Source organism: Cynocephalus volans, chromosome 10 (assembly GCF_027409185.1).
Source record: "Cynocephalus volans isolate mCynVol1 chromosome 10, mCynVol1.pri, whole genome shotgun sequence".
In the NCBI taxonomy this organism is placed as follows: Eukaryota; Metazoa; Chordata; class Mammalia; order Dermoptera; family Cynocephalidae; genus Cynocephalus; species Cynocephalus volans.
The window spans coordinates 96,514,592-96,541,865 of NC_084469.1; the positions used below are offsets into that span (position 1 = coordinate 96,514,592).

A 27,274-nucleotide genomic window follows, 5' to 3' on the forward strand; every position below is an offset into this window, starting at 1 on the left:
GCACACGTCGGCCGGCTGCCCCCGCCCCCTCTGCGTCCCGCTCCCGCCCCTGGCTTTGCCTCCCGTTGCTGCCGCCGCCGCCGCCGCCGCCGCCGCCGCCGCCGCCGCCGTTGCTGCTGCTGCCGCTTCCCGCGGCCTGGGCCTCCCGCCGACAGAATGCCACACGCCTTTAAGCCCGGGGACTTGGTGTTCGCCAAGATGAAGGGCTACCCACACTGGCCGGCCCGGGTGAGGCCGCGCGGGAGATGGGCCCGAGGGGGTGGGGTGGGGCAGTGGAGGCCCGGACCTGAGGGGTTCGCGCGCGGGGTGTCTGGGGGCTCGGGTCGTGAGGGAGCCGCGCGCGGGGGGTGTGGGGACTCGGGTCCTGAGGGGGCCGCGCGCCGGGGGTCTGGGCGTCCGGGCCCGAGGGGGCCGCGCGCCGGGGGTGCTAGGGGTCCCCGTGTCTGAGGGGGCCGCGCGCCGGGTGCTAGGGGTCCCCGTGTCTTGAGAGGGCCGCGCGCCGGGGGTCGGGGGTCACCGTGTCTGAGGGGGCCGCACGCCGGGGGTCCGCGTGTCTGAGGGGGCCTCGCGTCAGGGGTGCTGGGGGTCCCATGTCCAAGGGGGCCGCGCGCCCTGGGTCTGGGGTCCCCGTGTCTGAGGGGGCCGCGCGCCGGGGGTCTGGGGACTCGGGTCCTGAGGGGGCCGCGCGCCCTGGGTCTGGGGTCCCCGTGTCTGAGGGGGCCGCGCGCCGGGGGTCTGGGGGTGCCAGGGTGGAGGGGCCGGGGCTGCTGGGGTCTGAGAGCGTTTGCCTGGGATCTGGGGGTCTCAGGGCCTGAGGGAGAAGTGGGGGATGGTCTGCGGGGCGGGGGCCTGAGCAGACAGGATTCGAGTTTGAGGGAGGATAGGGGTCTGAGGGGAGCCCAGGAACGTGGGATTTGAGGAGAGGGGTCAAGTGTGATGGGAGGGGTACCCCACGCTGAAGGACCTCTTTGGGGGCCTGGAGAAACCAAGATCTGAGGGGCTGTGGGGCTAGGGATGAGAGGTGCAGTAACGGAGAAGGGCTGAGGGTCAAGGCCAAGGATGGCCGGGGAAGAGGAGCATGCAGGAGGGTGAGGGAGGCCAGGGGTGGAAATGGGGCTGTGGGCTCTGTTCACAAGGTCACTGGGGCTGGGGGAACTGGGTCTGAGAAAGAGGTTGGAATGAGGCTTGTCAGGGGACCCTGGGGACTGTCTCCCTGCGAGGAGGAGGCCAGGAGGAAGTTGAAGAAGCTTGTTGGGGAGGGGGCTTGGAGGCAGGATGGTCCTTTCCAATGCTTGAAATGGAGCCCGTGCCCAGGGGTGAGAGAGCATCTGAGGGAAGGGGGCTAGGCCAAGGGGACTTGGGGTTCTCCTTTTGAGAAAGCTGGGGTCCAGGTCTGAAGGGCCTCCTCAGCCTGGAAATCCTAGGTGTGCAGATGTGTGGAGTTCCAGGCCTAGTCAGGGATAGGCCAGTGTGGAGCAGGAACCCGGAGGCTACTGTTATCCCTGGGTCTTAGGGCTAAAGTCGCCCTAGGGCTGAGGGACTAAAGGAATTTGGGGTGCGGTGGTGGAAGGCCCAGGCAGCAGGCAGGGAGGGGAGGCAGTGCAGGGGTGAGGCTGAAGGATGGGCTGGAACTGAAGCAGCACGGGAGGTGGCTGGGGTGCGTGGGACTCAGAGGACCAGGGGCGGGTCCTCGGTGAGGCAAGAGGAGAAGCAGGGCCTGGAAGGAAGGCATGCCGCGCTGGTCCTCAGGTTGGCCGAGTTTGGGATGCTTCTGCAGGAGGGAGGGATGCTGGCCTGGATGCCTGCGGCCGAGCCCAGGGCCAAGGACTTTGAAAAAGTAGCTCAGAGAATTGAGTGAGAAGGAAGCTGGGTGAGTGGGGCAGGGAAGATTCCAGCAGCCACCCAGGAGCTGGAGAAGTGGATGGGGAATGGATAACTGGGACCAGAGGACCCACTCTAACCTGATTTGCTTGTGCTTATTTTCTTGGGGGAGGCCAGAGTGATGAAACTTTAAAGGCACTTCCCTCCTTTTCCTGGTTCTCTTCTTTCCAGAGCCGTAGCTTTTCCCTTCCCCTGCCCCCCTTCTGCTGGCTCTCTGAGCCCCCAGAACATTTGCAAGCACCTGATTGGAAGTGAAGGGGCTGATAGCCTCCCAGTGGGGAGGTGACTGACAGCTGCCGTAGCCCATGAGCCTGCAGGGAGAGGGTGGGACTTCCTGGATGCTCAGGGCCAGTCTTCTGGAGCCCACCCCCCACCCTCTGCATCCTTGGAGCTGCCAGCTGCACCTCTAGGAGACTGCCTGCTGATTGCCTCTTGGCGGGAGGGGTCCCATTGAAGGGTCCTGAGAGTTCATAGAAGCTGAGCTTAGCCCCAAGCCATATTGGCATTACTCAGGTGAAGCACCTGCCTTGGGGCCAGCTCTCTTCCTGGGGGGAAAGAGATCACCCTGGGTTGGGGGACAGGTTTGCAATAGGCCATGACCAGAAGAGTGCAGATTCCCGTTTGGAAGAAGGTGCATCTTCCTGGGTTACAGGATCTCCTCCCCCCAGCATGCTTTTCTCTGAGTAACTTGGCTGTTTTCTTGGTGATTTCCTGGGTCAGTGCGTGAAGCTCCCCCTTTGCCCCAAGCCACTCCCTGACTGGCCTCTCACTGCAGATTGATGACATCGCCGACGGTGCCGTGAAGCCCCCACCCAACAAGTACCCCATCTTCTTCTTTGGTACACACGAAACGTAAGTGTCCCCAGCTGGGGCTTGGTTTTTTCACCTAGTGCCTTCTGGGGTAGCCTGGCTCACCGGGGACCCACCTGTGGTTCCTTTCTCCAGAGCCTTCCTGGGACCCAAGGACCTGTTCCCCTACGACAAATGTAAAGATAAGTACGGGAAACCCAACAAGAGGAAAGGCTTCAATGAGGGACTGTGGGAGATCCAGAACAACCCCCACGCCAGCTACAGCGCTCCTCCGGTGAGTACCTTGGGGATGGAGAGCGTCCAGCTGAAGTATCTGCAGAGCCTGAGCTGGGCGGGGCACTTCTCCACAGTGGGGCTAGAGGTGGCCTTTTCCTTGTCTTGTAGAAAGAAGCCTTTAGGACAATGTCTGTCCCCCTGGGCACTATAGGTATTTGGGGTTGGATCACTATGTCAGAGGCCATCCTGGGTGCTGCAGGTGCTGAGCAGCATCCCTGGCCTCCACCCACTCCATGCCAGAAGCACTCCCAATTGTGACAACCACAAATGTCCCCAGACATAGCCAGGTAGCGGGGCAAAGGAGTGCAGAATCACTCCTGGCGAGAACCACTGCTAGGATTAGCCTGCATTTGTAACAGAGTGTTGTTATAGCTCTTATGAAACCTTCTATTTTCTAAGGAAAAGAAAGTTTTTCTTTCAATAACACCCCCCTCTCTTCCCATTACTGCCACGTTTGAGGCTCAGGACAGGGCAGTAGTTTGTAGATGTGAGAGTTCTCAATCAGGTAGAAAGAAATGCCAAAAATCAGAGACGATATCTTGGTTGCAAATCAGTGTCTGGAAATATTCAGGGGCAGGAAGGAATTTAGAAAGCGGAAGTCAAATTGCTAGAAGGCTGTGGAAGGATGGAAGAGGGGGCCTTGCTCTCGGTATTTTGGGGTGAGATGGGGATGGGGGAGGCTGGGCAGGAGTTTCTTCACTTTGCTTTTGATGTTTATAGGGGAGAGTGGGGGGCAGGGGAAGCCTGAGCTTAAAGCTGGTGGGGGGGGTGAAGGGAACTAATTGCAGCTGGGGAAAGCTCGGCTGTTAGGGAAGAAAAGAACATCTGGGGTGATCCAGGGGGAGGAAAGCAGGAGCTGGCAAGGGTCGGGTCCCACTTCTGGTTTTTGCGAGTGGAAGACAGAGTCATTTTGGAGTGCCTGGTTCTGTTTGAGAACTTGGGGTCTTGAGATGGTCTGGGTGCACCTCTCTTTCATCTCAGCTGGACTGGCCTGGCGCTGGTGAGCACCTGCCCATGGGTCTGTAGACGATTCTGTGTGACACTTGCCATGTGCCATGCTGGGGACCAGGAGCATGAGGTGAATCAGGGACAGTCCTTGCCTTTTGGGAGTTCATGGTCTAGAATTCAGGATTCACTCAACAGATGCCTCTTGAGTACTGAGGATTTGGCAGCCCCTTCTCAAGGGGCTGGGCCCACAGATATTGCATGTTAGTGATATTTTACTTTCATGGTCCATGATGTGTCTGGGAGATGGAGGATCCTCCTGGTTTGGTACCCGCCGTCTTTCCCTAGGCTTTGCTTGTCTCCAGTGGGGATGGGTAGAGAGGAAGGTGTTTAAGGTAGTTGAGTTTCGTGAGAGCCTTTTCTGGCCCTGGCTCAGGTTCTCTTTGGTTACATCCTGAGCTTATTACCACCTGGTGAATCATTGCACCATTTAATATTTATTGGACACCCACAGCTTGCTAAGTACTGCATATCTGCCTGCCCTCGAGGAAAGGAAACTCAAAAATAATGCACCCTTGAAATTAAACAAGTCCTGTACAGATCCCCCAAACTGGTAAGTAGCTGCAGTAGTGAAGCTTATTGCTGCTCTCGAGTTCTCTGTCCCACCTGTGCTTCCCAGGGGAACATGTGTTGAAAATGCAGTTTTCTGGGCCATACCTCCGGAGATGTAGATTTAGTAATGTGGACTGAGGCCTGAGAACCTTGAGTTTTTCTTCCCAAGCAGTCTCCTGGATGCTTCTCATGTAGCCAGTACATAATCGGGCTTTTGGAAACACAGCTTTATGGGAAACTGAGCAGTCTCTTTTTCCATCCTTAAAGTTTTTTATTTTTACGTTTCTAGTAGGAATACAGACTTATAAAATTCAAATGGTACAAAAGGGCATGCAGTGAAAAGTCAGTTTTGCCTCCCAATCCTGGTCCCTCTGTTTTGTTTTTCTCTCAAGATAGCAACAGCTACCAGTTCCGTATATACTTTTCCAAGATTTTTTTTTTTTTTCCACAACTGGCTGGTACAGGGATTTGAACCCTTGACCTTGGCATTATAACACCATGCGCTACCACTGAACTAACTGGCCAGCCCCCAGGAGTCTTTATTCATATAAAATCATGTACAACTTTCTTTTTTTAGCATATCATTCTGATCTTTGCTTTATTCACCCAACTATATATATATATATATATATTTTTTTTTTTTTTTTTTTTTTTTTTTTTTTTTTTCCTTCTTTTCGGCGGCTGGCCAGTGAGGGGATACAAACCAACAGTATATCTTGACACTTGGTCCATGCCGACACACAGAAAACAGCCTCTTTCTTTTCAACAGCCTTAACTCAAATTAGTATTCCACCAAGAGTAGACCTTGTCTACAAGGCCTGTCTCCCATCCCCTCATTAAGGTTGTAGATGAAAAATGGTATCTTGGTGTGCTTCCCATCGTGCTGTCTTTTGGTCCTCAAAGTAATCCTGAGGGTGGACTGATCAGGTGGTGGGTTTTTCCGTTGAGCAGATGAGCAGACTGAGGCCCAGAGAGTTTGCTCACATGCCCAGAAGAACCCAGCTAGAATCTGAGACCTCATAGACCTAGACAGGGTCTCTAACATCAGTACTTTATAACAGAGGATAACAGCGACATGTAGGGCTGGATTATTCTCTGTCATAGAGAGTCTGTTGTAATCTCTCTCTCTCTCTCTTTTTTTTTTTTTGGGGGCAGTTGGCCAGTGTGGGGATCCAAATCCTTGACCTTGGTGTTCCATCAGCACCAAGCTCTAACCAACTCAGTTAACTGGCCCGCCCTAATCTTGATAATCAGAATGTCTCTCCAGAAATTGCCAGATGTGTGCTGGGAGATTGAGAACCCTTGACCTAAAAGAATCCCTCTTCAGGCCTCCCTGCCCCTTTGCAGATGAACAGGGAAAAGGACCTGTGCAAAGTCCTCAAGCTAGTTAGCAAGAAAGCTGAGCTGAGATGCAAACCCAGGCCTCCCAACTCCCATGCTGGCATTCTTTTCCTTCTGGCTGGTACAAGCCGAGGCAGGAGGAGGGCCCGGGCAGTAAACTCTCCCTGTGAGGAGTCTGTGACTAAGAGCCCTGCCATGTGGGCAGGTGGACCTGGGTTCAAGTTCCTGCTCTACCCTTGCTTTCTGTGTACCTTGGGGATTGACGTTCCCTGTCTGAGCCTCAGTTTCCTCATCTAAAACAGAGAGGTCATGCTAGTACCTGCCTCTCACAGGGTTATTGGGAGAATCCAGTGAGAAAGTGCACACCAGGCACCTAGTGCTGCAACATGTAGCAAGTGCTCAGTGGATGGTGGAGGTGGTAGTTGGCAAGGAGGAGGCAGGACCTTCTCTTTTCCACCTTAGTCACCCCCCAGATTCATTAAGACAATGAGCGAAAAGATCTGCTCATCTCGCTTACCCACCGTCGGGGCTTGGGATGGTTGGAAGTTGGCCGGCTTTGGCCTTTTATTTCTGGGTTCTTCTCTGTGCCGCCACTATTCATATTCTCTCAGTCTCTTGATGTGGTTCAGGTTTTCCAACCTTTGCTGGAAGGCAGTTCAATCCCTGCGGTCCAGCCTCAGAAGATCCAGGGGTCCTGTTTTTAGCCACAAGCACAATGTAGGGCAAGTCACTTAACCTCCCTGAGGCTCAGTTTCCCCAGTTGTGGAACATGCATGTTCTTCCCAATTGCCTGACAGGGCTGTGGAGGAACAAATCGGACCAGTTGGTCAAGAGCAAGGAGGGATTTTTAATGAAGGGTAGCTGTGGCTGGTGGCCCAGGCTTCGAGGCCAGTGCAGACCAAGCCTGGGCTTGCATGGCTGCACTGTCAGTTCTTCATGGTGTGATCTTGAGCTGCTACTTAACCTTTCTCTGCCTTTTTCCTCATCTGCAAAGTGAAGATGATAATCCCCACCCATTACATAGAGAGAGTGATAAGTTTAGAGTCACTTAGCTCATGGTAGCTCCTAGTGTCGTGATACTGACCTCCTGCAAGAGATCCTTGGACCAGCCGTTTAGTCTCTTAGTCTCTGAGCCACTGCCCTGCCCCCACCCGCCAAGAAAAATGGGGGATAATATCTCCCTTCTCTACTTACCAGGGATGCTCCGAAGAGAAATAACAGATACGAGGGCCCTCTGAACACTCTGGAGGAAAGGTGTGATAGAAATCTACCGTGAAAGTGTTGTTATTCTCTCCTAGCATTTTCAGTTTGGGGCTTGACCTACTTAATATTATCCTTTTAGTCTTGTCAAAAATTATACAGACAGGGCCCTGTCACTGTGCCTAAGGGCTGTTGGCCACAACAACACGAGGGAAACAAAACATGTTTGGTGCTGAGTGGCGAGGTCGTCTCAACACCTGGTTCTCCTTTTTCTGGTCTGTTAAGTAGGGATCGTTAGCAGCTCCCTCCCAGCCTCTGCTCTCAGTGGGGGAAGAATAGGAGACTTTATAAAAGCAGGAGCCTGGCGGGGGCAGGGCACTGAAGAAGGGCCGAGGTTCCCTCCTGGTCACTCCCTGCTCCCTCCTCTGGCCCAGCTCTGATGCCCCAATTCCTCATTCCACATTTCCATTCCGTGCTGTGGTGCTGTGGAGACCCTGTCTCCAGCATCTGGCCAGCCCTATGCCAGTCCTCCGCCTCCCTCCTTCTGACGGCCCAGACGCAACACCTCAGCACACACTCGGGCCTCTCTCTGCTTCTCCTTCCAAGTTTCACCATCAGCAGCTCCTTGAAGCCGCTCTCACCTGTTCTTATACACCCTTTTCATCCTCCTTTTTGCTTTTTCTTGGCCAGTGTGCCTGCCCTGCTCCAATCCATTGCACCCCCTGTCATCGCACAAGAGAACGTCTTATTTTTGTGTGATGTTGCTTGTTTTTAATTGAGGTAAAATTCACATGACATAAAATTCACCATTTTAGCATTTTAAAATATACCCTACAGTGGCTTTTAGTACATACACAATGTTGTGCTCCCATCACCATTATCTAATTCCAGAACATTCCCATCACCCCACAAAGCAACCGCGTCCCCATTAGCGGTCACTCCCACCCCCTCCCCCAGCCCTGGCAACCACAAATCCTCTTTTTGTCTCTGTGGATCGGCCTGTTCTGGACATGTCATATAAATTTCACTCTGTGGCCTTTTGTGTCTGGTGTCTGTCACCGAGTGTGACGTGTTCAAGGTTCACCATGTTGTAGCATGTGTCAGAGCCTCATTCCTTTTCATGGCTGAATAATATTTCATTACATAGCTACATCTATCTTGTTTGTTCATCAGTTGGACATATGGGTTGTTTCCAGAAAATGTGGCTTTTAAAAATCTCAGTCTCTCTCTTAAAAAGTAGCAGTTAATTAGGAAAGAAGTGACATGAAACAACTCAGATTTTGCACTGGACATTGCTGGGCTGGGTGCTGCTTGGTGCTCCTTCTCCTCCTGTGTTGTAACTGTGCATTTACTTGTCTGTCTCCCCATTAAACTGTGAGCTCCTCAAGGGCAGGGACCATGTCTTACTCATCTCTAGCCCCAGTGCCCAGCACAGGGCCAGGCATATAGTAGGTATTCTGTGATGTTCATTGGATGAATGAGTGACAGCTGAATATTACTGGGGCTCATACATTTTCCTCCCATAAACATAAAACATCTAGAACAAATTCAGGAAGGGGACCTGAGAAAGCCCTGTGGCCTGACTCCCATTGTGCCATCTGCCTGATCAATTTTAGATCCTCGACAGCTCTATGCATGATCGGGCCCTGGCCTAACGCTCATCCTCTCCTTTACCATCTTCCTGTCTTTCCCTGTGCCCCAGCTGTACCAGCCTCTTCTGGTTCCTAAGGGGACTTCCATTCATGCCATTCCTGCTCTCTGGAATGCATGTATATACCCCCCACCCCATTGCATGCCTGAGGTGACTCCTCTGCTAAAATGTCACATTCTCCAAATGTGACCACCCAGTGAAAAATACTCCCACCTCTCTCAATCCTTTATAACCACATACCAATATTTTCTTTCTGCCTGTCACCACGATTTGGAATTGTATGTATCTGTTTAAATGGCTATGATCAGTGTCTCCCACTAGATCGTCAGCTCCCAGAGGCAGGGGACCATACCAAGGTCACTTCTGTGTACTCTCTACCCACCTAGCACAGTGTCTGAAACGCAGGAGCTGCTCAGCAAACGTCGACCAAGTGTGTAAATGAACTCAGGCAGGTGGCTGGTGTGTAAGAAGCACCATATAAGTGTTTACTATTTTGGTGACTGTTACTGCCTGAGCGGGCATTTTGAGTGTAACAGAAATAGTAGTGCCTGGAAGGTAGAAGCCCAGAGGTCTTGTCCTAGGTCAGCTTTCTACTCTTAATAATGAGAATGATTAAAAAAAATAAATAAGCTGGCTGGTTGGCTTAAATGGTTAGAGCACAGTGTTATAACACCAAGGTCAAAGGGTTCTGATCCCTGTACTGGCCAGCCATCATAAGAAAAACAAACAAAAAACCAGAAAACAAAAAAAAAATCAAGCATTTATAGGCCTCTTCCCATAGTCTGGGCACTGTCCTAGTGCTTCACCTACCACCTCTATTTCATCCTCGCCATAGCCCTAGGAGGCCAAAACTCTGCCATCCCCATTGCCTGGGTGTGGAAACTGAGGCACAGAGGGGCTGAAGTCACATGCCTGAGGTTTAACCCTGAATCCTGCGGCCCAGCCCCCAACACCTATTGCACACATATCCATCTCACCCTCCAGTGTCAGTTCTCCAGGCTTTCTGGGCCTCAGTCCCCCCATTTGTAAAGTGAGGAGGCCAGAACCTGACATTTGAGACCCCCACCAGTGGATGCTGTCCTCTGGGTCGCCATCCTGGTTGGGAAATCCACCCAAGACTTGTAGTGACATGAGGCCCTTGTCTACCACCCCCACCCCCTGTTCTCCAGCCGGTGAGTTCCTCTGACAGCGAGGCACCTGAAGTCAACCCTGCAGGTGGGAGTGAGGCCGACGAGGATGATGACCGGGGGGTCATGGCTGTCACAGCTGTGACTGCTGCAGCTGCCAGCGACAGGATGGAGAGTGACTCGGATTCGGACAAGAGCAGCGACAACAGCGGCTTGAAGCGGAAGACGTCGGCTCTGAAGGTAGGGACAGCCAGCGCGGCCAGGGCAGCCTGGCTGGGGGGGGGGGGGGGGTGCAGCAAGCCCTGACGGTAGAAGCCCAGAGGTCATGTCCTGGGGTGGCTTGGACCTGGCCGTTCCTCCTCTCACCATGAAGTCTTGCCCAGCAGCCTACTTTTCATCTCCTCTTCCCTTTTTTTTTTTTGAGATATAATCAATGTACCATGAAATTCACCCTTTCAAAGTATATAACTCTGGTTTTTAGTATATTCACAGAATTGTGCAACTACCACTTCTGTCTAATTCCAGAACATTTTCATTGCCCCAAAGAGAAACCCCATCCCCATCAGTAGTCACTCCCCATCCCCTCCCCCAGCCCCTGGAACCCACGAATCCATTTTCTGTCTCTGTGGATTTGCTGTTCTAGACATTTCATGTAAATGGAGTCACACGCTACATGGTCTTTTGTGTCTGGTGTCTGTCACTGAGTGTGATGTGTTCAAGGTCCCTCCATGTGGTAGTATGTGTCAGAGCCTCGTTCCTTTTCATGGCTGAGTGATGTTCCACTGTGTGGATGGACCATGTTGTGTTTGTCCATCTGTTGATGGCCATATGGGTAGTTTCCATTTGGGGGCCATTATGAATAATGCTGTGAACATTTGTACAAGTTTTTGTGCAGACACATTTTCAATTTTCTTGGATGTCTTCTTTCTCCCGCCTTTGACTGCTTGTAAATAGTTGGGTCCAGAATGTAAGGACCAGGTTCCAGCAGCAAATTCTTTTGATAGAGTAAGGTATTTTTTTTATTATCTTTAAAAAATAACATTGGCTTTTGATTCTAAGATGATAAGCCACGTTGAGTATAGATAAGTTGAAAAATGCAAAAAGAATGAAGAAGCTATTGAAAAAATACCTGTACTATCTGATGGGGTTTCTGAGTCAAGCAAGGACTGGTAGTGTCCTGATGTTTTTCTCTGTGGTCTCGTATACATATGGTGTGTGTGTGTGTGTACAGGGAATCCAAAACCTTGACCTTGGTGTTACCAATACTACAGTCTAACCAACTGAGCTAACCAGCCAGCCCAATTCTGATATCTTATTAAGATTGTTGGGTGTTTCGTTTTTTTCTACAACCTTTTGGTATACTCAGCATTGTTTTTTTGAGGGTCCCTGTTTATTTCCACTTACAATTGTTAGACCCCCTTTCTTTTTGTTTTTTGGGGGGTTTTTTTGGCGACTGGCTGGTATGGGGATCGGAAACTTTGACCTTGGTGTTACAAGGCTGTACTCTAACCAAGTGAGCTAACCAGCCAGCCACTTCCACTTACGATTTTTAGAGAAATCAAACTAATGTGTAGAAAACGAATGTCCCCACTCCGCATCCCACCACTTAGAGATAACCACTATTCATAGTTCGGTATGTATTCCTTCTAATTTTTTGGCCAACTTCGCATTAAGCAAACGTAAGGTATTATCCCAACCCCCTTTAACAGCACTGGGGAAAACTTTAAAAGACCTTTTCATTCGTAATCCCACAGCAGTAACTTACTTTTGGTGTTCCTTTCCCCCATCATGGGGGGCTGTAGTTTTACTGAGGGGTCAGCATTATGCTCTCCCTTCAGGTGACATTATTTTTGTAAGTTCTTTTCCATGCAGCTGCAGACTTCATACATATTCATCCTTCTTGATGGCCCCACAGAGGGCCTCCTTTTGTGAGGGTTTTATGGGTTAAATGACATCCCAGACCTCCGCCACTAACCCTCTTGAAGCGGGGCCCAGCCCAGGGCCCTGGCCGGCAGGGGAGCTGAGCTGGTTTTTCCGGCTGGATACTGCTTACCCATGGTGTCTGTTCTTTCCAGTGTTACAGGATCTCGCTGCTCAGGGACCTTCTGGCTCCTCCTCTCCTGTGACCCCCACATGTCCACGTCAAGAGGGAGGGCTCTGCTTAAAGGGTCCTGCCTGGGTTCATGTGCAGTTGCCCATTCAATATCCTGATCATCTCAGTCCTCCTGGTTCCTGCCCTATTGTCCAGAGAGCCAGACCACATCCCAGCTTGAAATGCTTAACCTTTCTCAGAGTCTGGAGCTGCTTCGGGAATCTGACGGAATCCCTGGGAAGAATGACATGTAAATGTGCATGGGAGACAAAAATGTCATCTGGTTCTGGTGGATTCCTTGAGTGCTGGGTTAAGAGTCTGTGTCCTCATGGGGATGAGAAAGGACAAAAGAAATGCCTCTAACTCACTCGCTTTCTCTGCCGAGATTTCTCATCTCCCCAGTGAGTCGAGCAAGCCTGCCTGCCCAGGTCTGGTCATCTCCCTTCCTGGGGGTGCAGACACGGAAGGAACACCAGGTCTCTGCATGGCATCCATGACATGGAGCTGCTCCACACAGCTGTACAGGTCCAGCCACACCAGCCTTCTTTCATTTCTTTGAACTGCCCGGCTCCCTTCCACTCTCAGGCTTTGTACTTGCTGTGGCTGTAGTCCGGGAAGCCCGTTGTCAGTTCGTCACTCCTTATCCTAAGGTCTTTTAGCTACAGCTCTCTGACCACCTGATCTCAGGCAGCCCCCGCCCTTGAGCCCTTTTCCATTTTCATAGGACTTCTTCTTTCACATTCTGCCTTGTTATCGGCATTTGTCCTTCTTAACTGGAATATAAGTTTCATGAAAGCAGGGGCTCATCTCTCGTTGATATGCCACTCAGTGCATTAGTTAGCTAGGGCCGCTGTGCCAAAGCGCCACAGACTAGGTGGCTTAAACAACAGAGGTTTATTATTGCCTCATAGTTCTGGAGACTGGAAGTCAAAGACCAAGATGTGAGTAGGGTTGGTTTCTTCTGAGGCCTCTTTCCTTGGCTTGCAGATGGCCGTCTTTTCCTCAGGTCCCCACATGGTGGTCCCTCTGTGTGTATCTGTGTCCTGATCACCTCTTCTTATAAAGACACCAGTCATTTTGGATTAGGGCCCAACCTAATCACTTCATTTTGTCTTTAAAGACCCTATTTCCAAGTAGAGTCACATTTGAAGGGACTGGGGCTCAGTCTAGGGCTTCCACATATGAATTTGGGGAAGGTATGAGATCCAGTCCATATTGGCCAGGCCTTGGACAGGGGGCAGGGTTGATGCTCAGTAAACAGTTGTTATACACATGGGCAAGTCTCTTAGTTGTGACAGAAGGCCAGCCCATATCCTATGATACTCTAACAGGTGCCCTCATAGGAAGAGTTTTGTTCTTGTCTCTGGGCAGGATTCTACTCATTTCTAAAGCTTACTTCTCTTGACTTCCTCAGTTCTTCCATTGCAAAAATTCTTAAGTTTACTTCTTTGGGTTGACTTCAGGGAGTCTTTGAACCCTTGAAATCAAATGCAGAATTGTATGTGTGTGTGTATATGTATAACTAAGAATTTTTTTTATTGGGTGAAATTCACTTAACATAAAAGTAACCATCCTAAAGTATACAGTTCATGTTGCTGTGCGGCCATCACCACTGTCCATCTCCAGAACTTTCTCATCTTCCCAAACTGAAACTCTGTCCCCATTAAACACTCCCTCCCTATCGCCCTCCCCCAGCCCCCGGCACCTGCTATTCTACTTTCTGTCTCTGTGGATCTGACGACTCTAGGGACCTCCTATGAGTGGAATCACACCGTATTTATCCTTTTGTGACTGGCCTCTTTCATTGAGCATAATGTCCTCTTCCTCATTCAAGGTCCCTGGTTTTAATCAGATTCTCAAAGAGATTCCTGTCTCCGAGCAAGGTTCCAGACCTTCCGCTCTGCCCTAGGCTGTGAGCAGTCAGGTGGGAGGGCTTCCTGTCCATAGCACAGGCTTCCCCAGTCACTAATGTGCTCTGGCCCTTCCCCTTCCAGATGTCAGTCTCGAAACGAGTTCGAAAGGCCTCCAGTGACCTGGATCAAGCCAGTGTGTCACCATCTGAAGAGGAGAACTCGGAAAGCTCATCTGAGTCACAGAAAACCAGTGACCAGGTGAGCAGCTGGTCGGCTCCTTTGAGGACAGGGGAAGGGGATGCACGGGTGAGAGGTATACAGTGGGGCCAGCCAGCAGGCTCCTGTTCAGCTCACTTCTCTCCACCCAGGACTTCACCCCTGAGAAGAAAGCCGTGGTTCGGGTGCCTCGGCGGGGCCCCCTGGGAGGGCGGAAGAAAAAGGTAGAGTATGCTATGTTTTGTTTTCCTGCCCGCTTTTGGCTCCCAGCCACCGTCTACGGGGTGGAGTTGGGTCCGTTGGCAGGGCACAGGAGGCTCTCAGGGAGCAGCAGCTCCTGTCTTGAGTGCCCACGTGCATGTTCACCAGGAGCAGACTGAGTGGTTGCCACTGCTCCCGAGGGGTTGAACAGTCTGGTTTAGAAAATGGGATTCTGGAATGTTGGCATTGGAAGGGAGTGAGGTCTTGAGGGCCCTGTGTGTGTGAGAGAGAGAAAGAGTGTGTGATGTGCATGTGTGTGCACGTGTGTATGTTGTGTTTACATGTGTGTATGTCTCTGCATGTGCATGTGCAGATGTGTGCATGCATGTGTATGCATGTGTCCGTGTGTGTTGTGTGCGTACAAGTATGTGTTGTGTGTGCCTGTGTGTTGCATCTGTGTGTGTCCATGTGTACATGTATGAATGTATGCCTGTGTTGTGTGCAGGTGTGCATGTACGAGTGTGTTATGAGCTTGTGTGTCTTGTGTTTGTGTATGTGTTATGCCTGTGTGTTATATGTTCATATGTGTCCGTGTGTGCTGTGTGCCTGTGTGTTGTGTCCGTGTGTTTGTTTATGCATGTGCACAAGTGTCGGGTTATGTGTGTATTGTGTGTTTATGCATGTGTTGTGCCTGTGTGTAGTGTGTGTTTTGTGTGCTATGTGCCCATGTGTGTTTTGTCCGTGTGTGCACGAGCGTGTGTGTTCTGGAGTGGGGGCTGTAGGGGGAGGCAGTGAGGAGAGCAGCCCGTCTCGTTGGCCTCTGTGCAACATTTTGCACAAAGGAAAGACCTTGCCACTGGGAGGCACTGGGGACCTCATGTGCTGTCCCCCTCACCAATGAGAAAGCGAGGTGTGGGAGGAAGGCGCACCTTGACCGAGTGAACGGCCAGCAGTTGCCTGAAAAACCCAGGGCTGCCTGCAATCTCAGGCTTTCACTTTGGGGCACAGGCGGGTTTTTGTGGGTCGGGTGGGAGGACTCAGAGCTGCTGAGCTACAGAAGGACTGGGTACCGGGCAGATCCGGGCTCCCTGCCCTGTGTTGCTGACCTCTGCACACTCTGCTCCTGATGCTGCCCCTGTCCCTGCTCATCCCCAGAAGGTACCATCAGCCTCCGACTCAGACTCCAAAGCAGATTCAGATGGGGTCAAGAATGAACCAGTGGCCGTGGCGAGGTCAGCGTCCTCGTCCTCGTCCTCGTCCTCTGATTCGGATGTGTCTGTCAAGAAACCTCCTCGGGGCAGGAAGCCAGGTAGAGCCTGACACAGTGCCTGTGGCCTGCCCTCCTGCGCCCTGCACCTCTCTCAGGTTGGCCTGTGCTGGGGAGCTCCTAGGGTGCCCCCTACCCCCTGTCACCTTGGAGCCCTGCCTGGAAGCCCCCGCAGCCCAGGAGAGACAGTGCATGATAAGGTCACCCCCTTCTCCTTTTCCCATAGCTGAGAAGCCTCCCCCTAAGCCCCGAGGGAGGAAGCCAAAGCCTGAACGGCCCCCATCCAGCTCAAGCAGTGACAGGTGGGTGTCAGGGGGCCCTGGGATCATCTCTGGCTGGGTTCTTCATTGGGTCGAATGCCACAGGTGGCAGGTGGACTGGGCAGAGGGTCCCAAAGGGACAGAGGGTCTCCCTCTAACCGCCCCATCTGCCCCCAGCGACAGCGACGAGGTGGACCGCATCAGTGAGTGGAAGCGGCGGGACGAGGCCCGGAGGCGGGAGCTGGAGGCTCGGCGGCGCCGCGAGCAGGAGGAGGAGCTGCGGCGGCTGCGGGAGGCAGAGAAGGAGGAGAAGGAACGGCGGCGGGAGCGGGCTGAGCGTGGGGCCAGCGGCGCCAGCAGTGGCGAAGAGCTCAGGGATGACGATGAGCCCGTCAAGAAGCGGGGGCGCAAGGGCCGGAGCCGGGGACCCCCATCCTCCTCTGACTCAGAGCCCGATACTGAGCTGGAGAGAGAGGTGCGGTCCTGAAGGGCGGCCCGGGGGCTTCTCCCCGATGCCCACCTCTTCCTGTCTGTGGAATGGATTCCGCAAATCCATTCCTTCGCTATACACACTTACTGAGCAACTACCCGGTACAGGGCACTGTTCCAGCTGCCAGGGATATAGGAGTAAAGTCGCGAGTGGAGCCCACAAACCTTGCCCTGGAGGAGCTGATGCCCTGAGGAGGGAGATAGACAGTGATATGAGGATAGCGCACAGGGCGTTCCAGAGTGTTCAGTGCTGAGGAGAAGAATAAAGCGAGATGGGCGGGGCTTCTGTCTTAGATAGGGCAGGTCCCAGGGCTTCAGTTGAGAAGGTGACATCAAGTCTGGTTCTGAATGAAGTGAGAAGAGGTCTGTGAAGACATCTGGGGGAGCACTCTAGGCAGGAGGAACAGCCTGTGCAAAGGTCCTGGGGCAGGACCGAGCCTGGTGTGTTGGAGGAACAGCAAGGAGGCCCGTGTAGCTAGAGCCAAGTAAGGAGGACAGGGCAGGGAGGAGGCAGGGCAGGTCATGCAGGGCCTTGTGAGTTTGGGAGGACTTGGGCTTTTCCCTAGATGGAGATGGGAGCCATGGAGGGCGGTGGGCAGAGGAGGGCTGTGTCCTAGCTCACAGGAGCCCTCTGGCCTCTGTTGGGGGATGGCTTGTGGGGTAAGCATGGGAGCAGTTGAGAGGCCTTCTGTGGGTGGTGGTGGCTGTCAGGCCCGCTCTGTACCACATGTGATGCTTCAGGCCGCTTGAGCTCCCCACCTTCATGGCTCTGGCAGTGTGGCCTGAATCCAGAGAGTCTGACCTTCCAGACTGAGCCCTAGGATCCCTCAGGATGTTAACCCCCAGCCCAGGCCTCCCTCCTTTGGTGGAAGTAGGGAGAACACCCTCTTGTCCTGTTGCTCTCTTTTGTCACAAAAGGGAGGCTGAGCCCCGGGCACAGGCAGTGGCCAACAGTGGCTGGGCAGGAAGAATGCTGTGGGCAGCCACTTTTTGGAAGGAGCCTTGGACTCCAAGATCTCTGAAGTCCATTCAGGGTCTGAGAAGCTGCTGTCTGGGGACACTGGACACAGGTCCCTTCTCTTCCCATTCTGCCTCACATCTCCAAACAGTGAGAAGTGTTTCCACCTATGGCAGAAAGCATTGAGCTACATCTCTTAGTGGGGTGGGTCAGGGCACGTCCCCGCTTTGCTCTGCTCCAACCCCACTTTTCTCTGCTATAGGCAAAGAAATCAGCTAAGAAGTCACAGCTGCAGAGCACAGAGCCCATGAGGAAATCCAGCCAGAAGGAGAGGAGGGGGCGGTCTGAGGAGAAGCTCCGAACCAAGTCAGTACCCTCTGCCACCTCCCAGAACACCCGGAGCCCTGCCTGCCCTGGTCCCTGGGCCCCTCAGCTTCCCAGGGACCCCTCTACCCCTCACTCTTGCTTCTGAATTCAGCTTTGGTGCCAGATCCAGTTGAAGTATCTGGTTCTTGGGGCCCATCAGGTGGTGCAGGAACCACTGCTACAGGATTGTGGTTCTTTCTCTGGACTAGGGGTCTCATCCAGGGATGATCCTGCCCCCCCAGGAGACTCTGGGGAAAGTCTGGGAACATTTGTGGTTGTCACAACTGGCATGGAGTGTGTGGAGGCCAGGAATACTGTTCAGCACCTGCAGTACCCAGGTGGCCCCACCCCAGAGAGTGACCCAGCCCCAAATGTCCACAGAGCCAGGGGGAGAGAACTTACCCCAGACCAGTGTTTTTAATTCTGAGGCCCACTGAGGTGGGGCACAGAGCCCATATCCTGGCCCACTTTCTAACTGAAATTGCAGCCATTGGTGAATAAACCTGCTTAGTGAAAACTCAGCAGTGTGGTGGCCAGGCTGTGGAGTAGAACATAGAACTGAGCCCCGCTGATAAGCTTGCCATGGGTTTTGAATATCAAGTTTAAGTGCATTTTAATAACTCATTTGCTGGGATTTACATACCAGCTCTCTGCAGCGTGTAAAAAGGAGAGAATTCTGGGATCTCACCTTGTTTGCTCATGAGAACCAGAGGAAAGGCCTACATCTTTGGCCAGTTTGAGGCCCGCAGCTCACCTCTGGTCCCTGCTCTAAACCTGGGTCATAACAGGGTCTTGACCCTTCCTTGAACCCAGCTTTCAGGGCCTTCTGAGGGTCTTCTGCAGTGGGTGCAAGTCCACCCCCGGCGGCCCATGGCCCCTCAGTGGGAGAGTGGTGATGGTGGGGCAGAGGGGCCCCCCCGATGCTGGTCGGTCAGGGGCCCATCTGAGGGGAGCTCCTCTCCATAGGCCCACAAAGGTGGAACGAACCCGGAAACGGTCCGAAGGGTTCCTACTGGACAGGAAGGTGGAGAAGAAGAAAGGTAAGGGGCTCTTCAGATTGTCCTGTCCCTAGAGAGGGTGCTCAGGCTGGTCCTCAGTCGGCCTGGAGTGTGTGTGGGGCAGGGAGCTGAGCTGGCCGTGGTCGGTGTACAGACTCCCCCAGAGGGCCTTGAGCTGCGGCCCTTGAGCCGGCCGGCCACCTGTGGCCTGGGCCTCCACGGCCCTGCTCAGGTCTGGGCAGTGCTTTCTTTCCTGGCCCCAGAACCTTCAGTGGAAGAAAAGCTTCAGAAGCTGCACAGCGAGATCAAGTTTGCTCTGAAGGTCGACAACCCGGTAAGACCCTCCTTGGGCCATGGGGGTCACAGCTCAGCCATTTCCCCTGAGCCAAGTGGTCCCCTCTGCCACCTCATGTCTAGGGCTCCCTTAGAATTCTCAGGGTGCTGAGGCAAACCAAGCTTCCACTGGTGGGTGGGGCAGGGATCCTTGTTCCTACGGCATGCCAGCAGATGGTCCTGAGGTGCAGTGTTCCACTTCCCCAGCTGGTGGCACCATGGCAGGTCTCAGGAGCTCCCCACTCCCCACCCCCCACCCCCAGTCGACTATCTGGGTCCTTCCCACCTGTCCCTAGAGTTCTCCGTCAGTCGGGGTAGGGGAGGCAGACCATACTGTGAGATTCAGCCCTCCCTGGCTGGAAGAGCCCGGATGATCTCCACGTGGTTGGGGCTTCTCGGATCCCCTTGGCCAGGCGCTGTCCCTCCTCCCTCCCCACCTCTCTCTGCAGGATGTGAAGAGGTGTCTGAACGCACTAGAGGAGCTAGGAACCCTTCAGGTGACCTCTCAGATCCTGCAGAAGAACACAGATGTGGTGGCCACATTGAAGAAGGTAGGACAGGAACACAGAGGCGGCAGGGGCTGGTGGTGGGCGGGGCACAGCCAGGAGCATCGTCTGCTTGGGAGCCTGGGGTCAGCTGGGGAGGCAGGTGGCTGGTGGGTAGGAATGCTGGTCCCATTCGTGCCCAGATTCGCCGTTACAAAGCCAACAAGGACGTGATGGAGAAAGCGGCAGAAGTTTACACTCGGCTCAAGTCGCGGGTCCTGGGACCGAAGATTGAGGCAATCCAGAAAGCAAACAAGGCCGGGATGGAGAAGGAGAAGGCTGAGACAGAGAAGGCCGAGGAGAAACTGGCTGGGGAGGAGGCCCCCAAAGAGCAGGCAGAGGACGAGCCGAGCACTGGTGAGGAGCGGGCGGGTGACCCCTGAGCCTTGGTGTCCTCAGCTGAAGGAGGAGGTACCGGGCAGAGCATCCTTGCAGTAGGCAGCAGCCCTGTCTTTTTCAGACACAGTTGGCTGAGGTTTGGGGGACAAAGGCCCTGGGCTGCACCTGCCGGGCCACAGGGGGCTGGAGGAGACAAAAGTCATTCCTGTGGGGGTTGCTGGGTCCAGATGGCCCTGGTCACAGATTCCAGGGCAGCCTTCAGAGCTGAGATGGACAGAGCTCTGCCACAGGCCTCCGCAGGCCAGGGACAGCCCTGAGGCTGGCATTTCCCTTATGTCTGTCCCAGGCCGAAGTGAGCTTTTCCTGGTGTTGCCCACATGCCCTTGTCTTCTGGCCCCTCGCTGCTTTAGGCCAGGGCCGGGCCAGCTGCTGAGTGGAACCGCACACAGCCAGCCCACGGGTGGGAGCTAGCATGACCCCTAAAAGTCATGCTGTGTGTGGGTAAGTGTGGAGTTGGAGGTGAATATGGACCACAAGGCCAAGGTGCCCAGCTTGGTCCCCAGTCCAGGACTATTGAGGAGGGCCCAGGGTCCTTTAGGACCCTGTCCCAAAACTGGCTCACTCAACAGGAAGAGTTAAGGTGTCCCTAGCTCAAGCCCAGCAGTGTCCTATGTCCTCTGTCCAATCCAGATCTCTCAGCCCCAGTGAACGGTGAGGCCACATCCCAAAAGGAGGAGAACATGGAGGACAAGGAGCATGAGGATGGGCAGGACTCAGAAGAGGGGCCGAGGTGTGGCTCCTCTGAAGACCTGCACAACGAGTAAGTGTCACTAGGGCCACGGGGTGTGACTTCCTGAGAGCAGTGAGCTGCTCCTGATGGACCAACCACTCTGGGAACGGCCTGAGGGACATCACCCACACACACTGGGCATCCCACTCCCATCTTCACAGCTGACCTCCAGGGTCCTCCTGGTTGGCACCTCCTTCTGGTGGCCACCATCAAGCCAGCTCCAGGGCTTTGAGCTGACTGGGCCCGGCTTCCTGGGTAGGTGGTTTCTTGCTGGCCCCTGAGAGTGGCCCAGCAGGCACCGTGCACAAGCACCTGGCCCTCTGACGGCAGCCAGTGCTGAGAAACACGGGCTTGTGTCTGGCTGGCGAGGCTCATTCATCAAGTGGTTGCTTTATGCTGGACCTGGTTGATGTGGGCTCTGTCCTCAAGACATTTGCAGTTCCTTTAGTGGGAGAAGTGACAGAGGAAGGCAGCCCACGAGACTCACGTGCCAGAAGTGATGGCACTGCTCTTCCTGGGTGCCCCTGTCTCTGCACCAATCACCCCAGAGGTAGAGAAGGGGCCTTGGGGGTGCATTCTGGGGGCAGGGAGTATCCTCATGCCCCGCCCTTGCTGTGTTCCCAGCAGCAGCCTGCGGGAGGGCCCCGACCTGGACAGGCCTGGGAATGATCGGCAGGAGTGTGAGAGGGTGCGGATGGACTCGGAGTCCTTGGATGAGGAGAGCTGAGCCCCCGGCTGTGCTCAGGCACAATGTAGATGTCTGTAGACCTGTCCCGATTCCCTCCCCAGCCTCCTAGGAGAGCAGTGAACTTTTGGGGAAACGCTGTGCTGTTTGTTTGTATTTGTTCCCTTGGGTTTTTTTTCCTGCCTAATTTCTGTGATTTCTGACCGACATGAAATGACTATAAAGGGTTTTTTAATGAAAAAAGAAGTCAGTTTTATTGGTTTGGTTTTTTAGCATTACTGGTACAGTCGGGGCCGGAGCTGGGGAGCTGTGCACAGTCATCAAAGGGCCTGTTTGGGGACAAGGTTGAGCCATCAGGGTACCATAAGCAGCAAATGTGAATTTTGTTCTCCCGGCGCTCCCACCCCAACCCCACAGGGCTGGTGGTGAAGGAGAATGGGGTGGGGGCAAGTCCTTTCCAGAAGGAAGGAAGGAGAAATAAACATCTCTAACCTGTACAGCTCAAACGGAGGCTGTGATTTGGCTCTTCCTGCTCTACCAGTGCCCAGGTAGAGCGAGCGGGAACAGACACTGCAGTGGGCAGGGGTCCCGTGAGTCCCTGCTGGCCCCTAAGGTTGGGCCAGGAGGGTGGCTACTGTGCCTTGCCTGAAAGCTGCTGCCTCCCTCACCACCCAGCCCCTAGGTGGCTCCGTGGCCCCCAGGCAAGACCTGGAGTCCCCGGTGCTAGCTCAGGGCACTCAGTGGTGCAGGTTGTCCATTGTACTTGACGTTCAGAGGGCATGCGCATTGGCGGCAGTTCTCCACTCTTTTCCCAGCTGCATTGCCGGCTCACTGTGTGATCTTGGGCAAGTGGCCATCCCACTCTGGGCTTTTCTTTCCTCATCTGTGTAAGGGGTTTGCCCCCAGCCTCACAGGACTGTTGTGTGGATTCAAACAAGGGACATGGCCATAGCTTCTAGGGAGGCGCCTGACACTTGTCATTGCTCATTCAACAGTGGCCTCTAGTGTTTGTCCCCATCCCCCAATGGCCGAGTTTCCTCCATCCCAGCTAAGAATTAGGCCTTGGAATGGTGAGAAGGGACTTCCTGAGCCTCGGCCCCATGTTTGGTTTGGATGGACTTGAGCTCAGTTCCGTGCCTGCTTTCTGCAAATGGCTGTATGTCTAGTGTCCCACCCTCTGATGGCTTGTTCCTCAACACAGCCCCTCACTTGAGGCTGCACCTGAGTTGCCAGCATCCCCAGCTCAGCTGAGCTGATGCGCACCCTGGCTCTCAAAGCTCCTGGCACCCAGGTGACCCATTTGTGGCGTGCTGGCCCCTCTGTCATGCATCTCCCAGGAGCTTGGAGCTCCAGGTCATTTGCTGAGAAGAGGGTGCTTCAGGGAGACCGCAGGGTTGGGGTTTGTCCACAGTGACATGGGTGGGTGGTGTCTGGAGATAGGCTGGACAGAGCCAGCTTTGATAAGCTTCCCGTGTCCCAGTGTGCTGGGGCAGCAGGAGAGGCTGGGGTGCCAGGCATCGGGGGACGTGTACCCGCTGCCCATTGATTTCTCATGTTACCAGCCGCCTGTTCACCTCTGTGGCCCCAGCTTGTTTGTCTGCAGTCACCTCTCTGGGCTGCCCTAGGGATCCAGGGAGAGGGTGGCTGGGACTGGAGCGACTTCCATGGCTGCCCTCCTAGGCTCCGGTCTCCAAGTGTACATCACCATGGACAAAGCCACCTTTAGCCCAGGGTGCAGCAGCACGGCCTGTTCAGCTGCTGGCTGCCAGAGCAGACGGGGGCCGGAAGAGGCCCCTAGAGATAAAAGGGTTCCTTGGGGGGGATGAGTGGAGGACCTTCTAGGCTCAGGCACATTCCTGCTGCTCCTTCTGAATTAGGGTGCTGGGCAGCAGAGATGCTGGCAGTGCTGGGGGAATGGCAGGAGGCGCAGGCAGGCCCAGAGCTGGGTGCGTGGCAAGGCTGAGCTTAGAAAGTCGCATCCTCTGTAGCCATAGGATCCAGATCTTTGGGAAGCTGCAGCAGGACTTGGGGCCAGGGACAATGGTCAGAGGAGGGCTGCTCGGGCAGGGCAGGGAGACCTACAGTTGCTGCCCACCTGGGGGCAGGGCAAAGGGCCCCACCAGCCAGCCAAGTGGGGGGCTATGCTGCATGCTTTCCAGCAGCTGCTCTAGTGCCCACCACGCCTGGTTCACACCTTGGCGGCTCTGGTCCAGCTGTTCGGCTGGAAGCTCCCCAATGCACCCGGCCGAGGAGATGATGCCATAGAGTTCGCAGAGGCTGTGCCGCGCCCGCCCGACCTGCCGCTGGAGCTCGGTGGGCAGGCCCTGCATGCTGGACGCCAGGCTGCTGTAGGCCGTGTGGAGCTGCTGGATGAGACCGCAGACCCTGGACAGTGCCCCAGAGTCCTGTACCTGTGGGAGGAAGGAGCAAGGTAAGCAGGGATGAAGGGCAGGAGGCTTGGGAAGGGAGGCTCAGCCTGCACCAAACACACCTCCTGGGACCCAGTGTCCTCCACTCTGGTGCATGAGCCCCAGTCCAGACCTGGCTGCCCTTCTGGAGTCTGCTTGGCCTTTTCGATCTGGAAACAATAAGCAGAGAGATGGTAGATTCTTGGTAAGGACGTTTCACACTCTCCCAGGGACTAGGGGGGCGTTCAGACTCCTAGCTCTGGAGCCTTGTGCCTTGACCTTCTCCGTGGCATGGTGGAGGTACCACGAGTTTAATGTCAGCTGTGCCATGGTGGGCTTGTCGTCTCATGTAAAGAAGTGAAAATGCACACTCCTTATGGGGTTGTTGGGAGACCAAATAATGTCAGTGGCATTGTGTCACTCCCTAGCTCAAAACCCTCCCATGGCTCCCCAGTGTCTTTTGGATAAAATCTAACTTCTCACAATGTCCTAGGTGTTCTGGCCCCTGGGACATCTCTGGCCTCATCTCCCACCAACACCCCATTACTGTGTCTGCTCCATCTACACTGCTCCATTCTGTCCCCCGACCATGCCCAACACGCTCCTGCCTCAGGACCTGTGCGTGTGCTGCTCACTCAGCCCACAGTATACTTCCTCTGTCCCCTCACTTGGCACCATTTGGTCTCAGCTCCAGATTGCCCTCTAGGAGAGGACTTCCCTGCCCACCCGATGTGGCAGCCCCCAGTCCCTCCCTGCCACTTCTCTGTTAATCTCGTGGGCACATCGCCATCTGAAATTATTTCAGGTGTGTGTTTATTTGCTGTTATCTCATGTTTTGGGTGAGAGCTCTGCCAGGATGTTTTCCTCCTTGTTGGCTGCTGTGTCTCCAGCACTTAGCAGCCCCCAACCCCCACCCATACAGGGTCCAGTCTTCCTTGTCCTCTCAATAGCCAGTAGCAGAGGTGGCATGAGGACCAGATGTTGACCCCAAATTGCCATTGCCCTCCTCCTGGCTCTCACCCCTGCCGTTGAGAGCCAGCTGCATCTGCAGACATCTCCACCTGAATGCCCACCAGGCATCTCACCTCACTCCATCCAAATCCAAGCTTGTAACATTCACCCTCAGCCCACATGGCAGCTCCCTAAGCATCCCCTGCTTTCCTCAGGTGGCAGATCTCAGGGGCCACTTAGGGTCTTCTCTCTCTCACCTCCCATATCTCACCCACCTACAGACCCTGGCAGCTCTACTTTTGAAATACACCCCGAGCCCTGCTGCTTCCCACCCCCAGCACCACCCCCAGCCTCAGCACTGCCTGCGTGGACTTGTACAGAAGCCTCCTCACTGATCTCGGGCTCCAGCCCTTGACTCCTGTGTGGCCTGACCTCCCCATGGCAGTCACAGTGATCCTCTTAAATAAAACCTCTGTCGGATCAGCTCACTCCTCAGCCCACAGCCCTCCGTGGCTCCCATGTCCCTCGGGGTAAAAGCCCAAGTCCTCCCCACAGCCCAGAAGGCCCTGCATGACCTGCCCCGTCCCGTCCCTCCCCTCCCCTCTCCTCCCCCCCTCTCCCTCTCGCTCCTTGCTGTTCCTCCCACATGCCAGGCTCTATCCTGCCCCAGGACCTTTGCACATGCTGTGTCTTCTTTCTCAGATCACACTTCCTCCAAATCTAACTCTGTCATTTAGATCTCACCTCAAACATCCCCTTTTCACAGTGATCACCCCAGAACTCCCACTGCCTTATCCTGACACATTGTTTACCATACCATATGTTCTCTTAATTGTCTGTATCCCCCAACTACCGTGTCACCCCTCAAAAGAGGACTTTATTCTCAGGACATCCCAAGGCATCCAACAAATACTTGTTAAATGAACAAATGAGCAAATGAATGAATAATATGTGATCCTGTGTGACCTTGCAGCAAAGTTCTTTCTGTCCCTTCTCTTGGCCTCGGTTTCCCCTTCTGAAAAATGCTGCTGGTGAATTCTTGCCCAGTCAACTTTGCTGAGGCTCTAGAGGCAGAAAAGCGCTTTGTGACCAGCCTTTTATAGGACCTCAGTACTATGGATATTTGGGGCTGGATCCTTCTCTGTGGTGGGGCGTCCTGGGCACTGCAGGTGCTGAGCAGCATCCCTGCCTCCACCCACTCTGTGCCAGGAGCACCCCCAGTCATGACAACCACAAATGTCCCCAGACATGCCCAGTGTCCCCTGGGGGAGAATCATCCCCATATTGAGAACCCTTGGGTTAGAGCCTCAAACTTTGCAGTTAGCCACAGACCCCTGGGATGTGGACTAACCACGCAGCAGCATCAGTACCTGGGGTCGGGGGTGGGGGCGGAACTCAGCCCTTCAGGTAATTCTGATACACTCTCAAGGTTGAGAATCTTAGAGCTGCCCATGTGGCAGTGTCTGGAGACATTTTTTGTCCTTGAGACTGGGGAGGGGATGGGTGGAGGCCAGGGACGCTGCTCAACACTCTGCAGTGCCTAGGACGGCCCCACCGCAGAGAAGGATCCAGCCCCAATGTCTACAGCGCCCTGGGAGAGAGACCCTGGACCAGAGGAAGAGAGTTTGGGGTCTGGCCGGTTAACCCAGTTGGTTAGAGTACCACCGTGTAAGACCAAAGTCAGGGATTTGGATCCACCAAAAAAAAAAAAAAAGAAAAAAGAGAATGGGGACAGTGGGAGGGGAAGTCTTCTCCAACCAGGGTGCCTGTCCCCTAGATGTTATTCAAGTCACCTTCAATGGGGTCCTTTCCTACGTGCACTGCAACCCCAGGCCCTGTGGCTCTCCTGATCCAGTTTCCACCTTCACTTCCCCACAGCCACACTGCCACATTTCTGCTGCTCTGACACACCCAACCTGTTCCGGGGTGCTCACTGTCCCCACTTTCTCCTGGGCTTTGCATGGCTCTACCCATCAGTCAGAACAAGGCTCAGAGGGACGGCCTCCCTGCCCAGCCCAGATCTTCCCTCTGCACATGGATTGTTTTGTTTTCTCTACATTCCCTGTTGTAAGTAGCTGGTCCCGCTGTCTGTCTCCCTTGCTGGGACACGAGCCCCGTGAGCAGAGTCGTGGCCATCTCAGTGGCCAATGGAGGCGTCTCTGAGGTGCTCAGCTGATATGCATTGAATCTCTGAGCATGAATGGGCAAGTTGAGGGAGGTATCCTAAGAAGCTGCCTTTGGGGAGCTGGCCAGTTAGCTCAGTTGGTTAGAACACAGTCTTGTAACACCAAGGTCAAGGATTTGCTTCCCCATGCCAGCCAGCTGCCCCCCAAAATATAAAAGCTGCCTTGGAGAAGGGGTGGGGAGGGGGAAGCTCTTACCATCTGGAAGGCATCCTGGAGCTGGGCCAGAGCATCCCTGGCTTGGAACTGGTGGTGCTGCAGGTGGCTCACAGCATGTTCAAAAGCCCGCTGGCGGAGGCCAGGGGCCAGGTCACCCAAACGGACAAAGAAGCTCCCTTGGTCAGCTGAGAGCACCTTTGGCCCGGGCTGGGCAGCAGCCAGCTGAGCTGCAAACAGCATGGCGTGATTCAATCCAAGAAGCCCCTCAGGGCATCTGGGCTTGGGGTTTACAAAAGTCAAGGCACTACCCTCACCCAGGAGCTGTGCCCACCCTGGGG

General features: G+C 54.3%; 2 protein-coding genes across 8 annotated transcripts in view; one reads left to right on the forward strand and one right to left on the reverse strand.

The window, feature by feature from the left end:
- Nucleotides 1-46: 46 nt before the first annotated feature.
- Nucleotides 47-21,481, forward strand: HDGFL2 (HDGF like 2). Of its 2 annotated transcripts, none has more exons than XM_063111321.1 (16): nt 47-228; nt 2,657-2,733; nt 2,827-2,965; nt 9,886-10,083; nt 13,930-14,046; nt 14,157-14,228; nt 15,361-15,514; nt 15,699-15,774; nt 15,910-16,207; nt 17,442-17,545; nt 18,512-18,585; nt 18,807-18,877; nt 19,326-19,427; nt 19,565-19,778; nt 20,451-20,580; nt 21,175-21,481. In XM_063111321.1, exons 1-16 carry the CDS (start codon nt 157-159, stop codon nt 21,275-21,277), a joined length of 2,001 nt encoding a protein of 666 aa, XP_062967391.1. In that variant the 5' UTR covers nt 47-156; the 3' UTR covers nt 21,278-21,481. The 2 variants fall into 2 exon arrangements, with proteins under 2 accessions (XP_062967391.1, XP_062967392.1); XM_063111322.1 differs by having other exon boundaries at nt 21,178-21,481.
- The window catches only part of PLIN4 (perilipin 4), a 13,410-nt gene continuing 7,598 nt past the window's right edge, over nt 21,463-27,274 (reverse strand). For 5 of the 6 annotated variants that reach the window (XM_063111317.1, XM_063111315.1, XM_063111319.1 and 2 more), the window contains 3 exons: nt 26,976-27,163; nt 23,727-23,813; nt 21,463-23,646 (listed from right to left, as the gene is read on the reverse strand). In XM_063111317.1, the coding sequence (XP_062967387.1) occupies nt 23,314-23,646; nt 23,727-23,813; nt 26,976-27,163 (608 nt within the window). In that variant the 3' untranslated portion in view covers nt 21,463-23,313. The remainder of the gene's footprint in view (nt 23,647-23,726; nt 23,814-26,975; nt 27,164-27,274) is intronic. The other variant, XM_063111318.1, reaches the window with a different exon arrangement.

Excerpts from the sequence above, each read along its gene's own strand:
- HDGFL2 (XM_063111321.1), top strand. The coding sequence starts at position 157 with ATGCCACACGCCTTTAAGCCCGGGGACTTGGTGTTCGCCAAGATGAAG. Across the intron at positions 14,229-15,360 it reads TGGGAGGGCGGAAGAAAAAG|AAGGTACCATCAGCCTCCGA; the intron begins GTAGAGTATGCT and ends GCTCATCCCCAG. Across the intron at positions 18,878-19,325 it reads CTCTGAAGGTCGACAACCCG|GATGTGAAGAGGTGTCTGAA; the intron begins GTAAGACCCTCC and ends CTCTCTCTGCAG.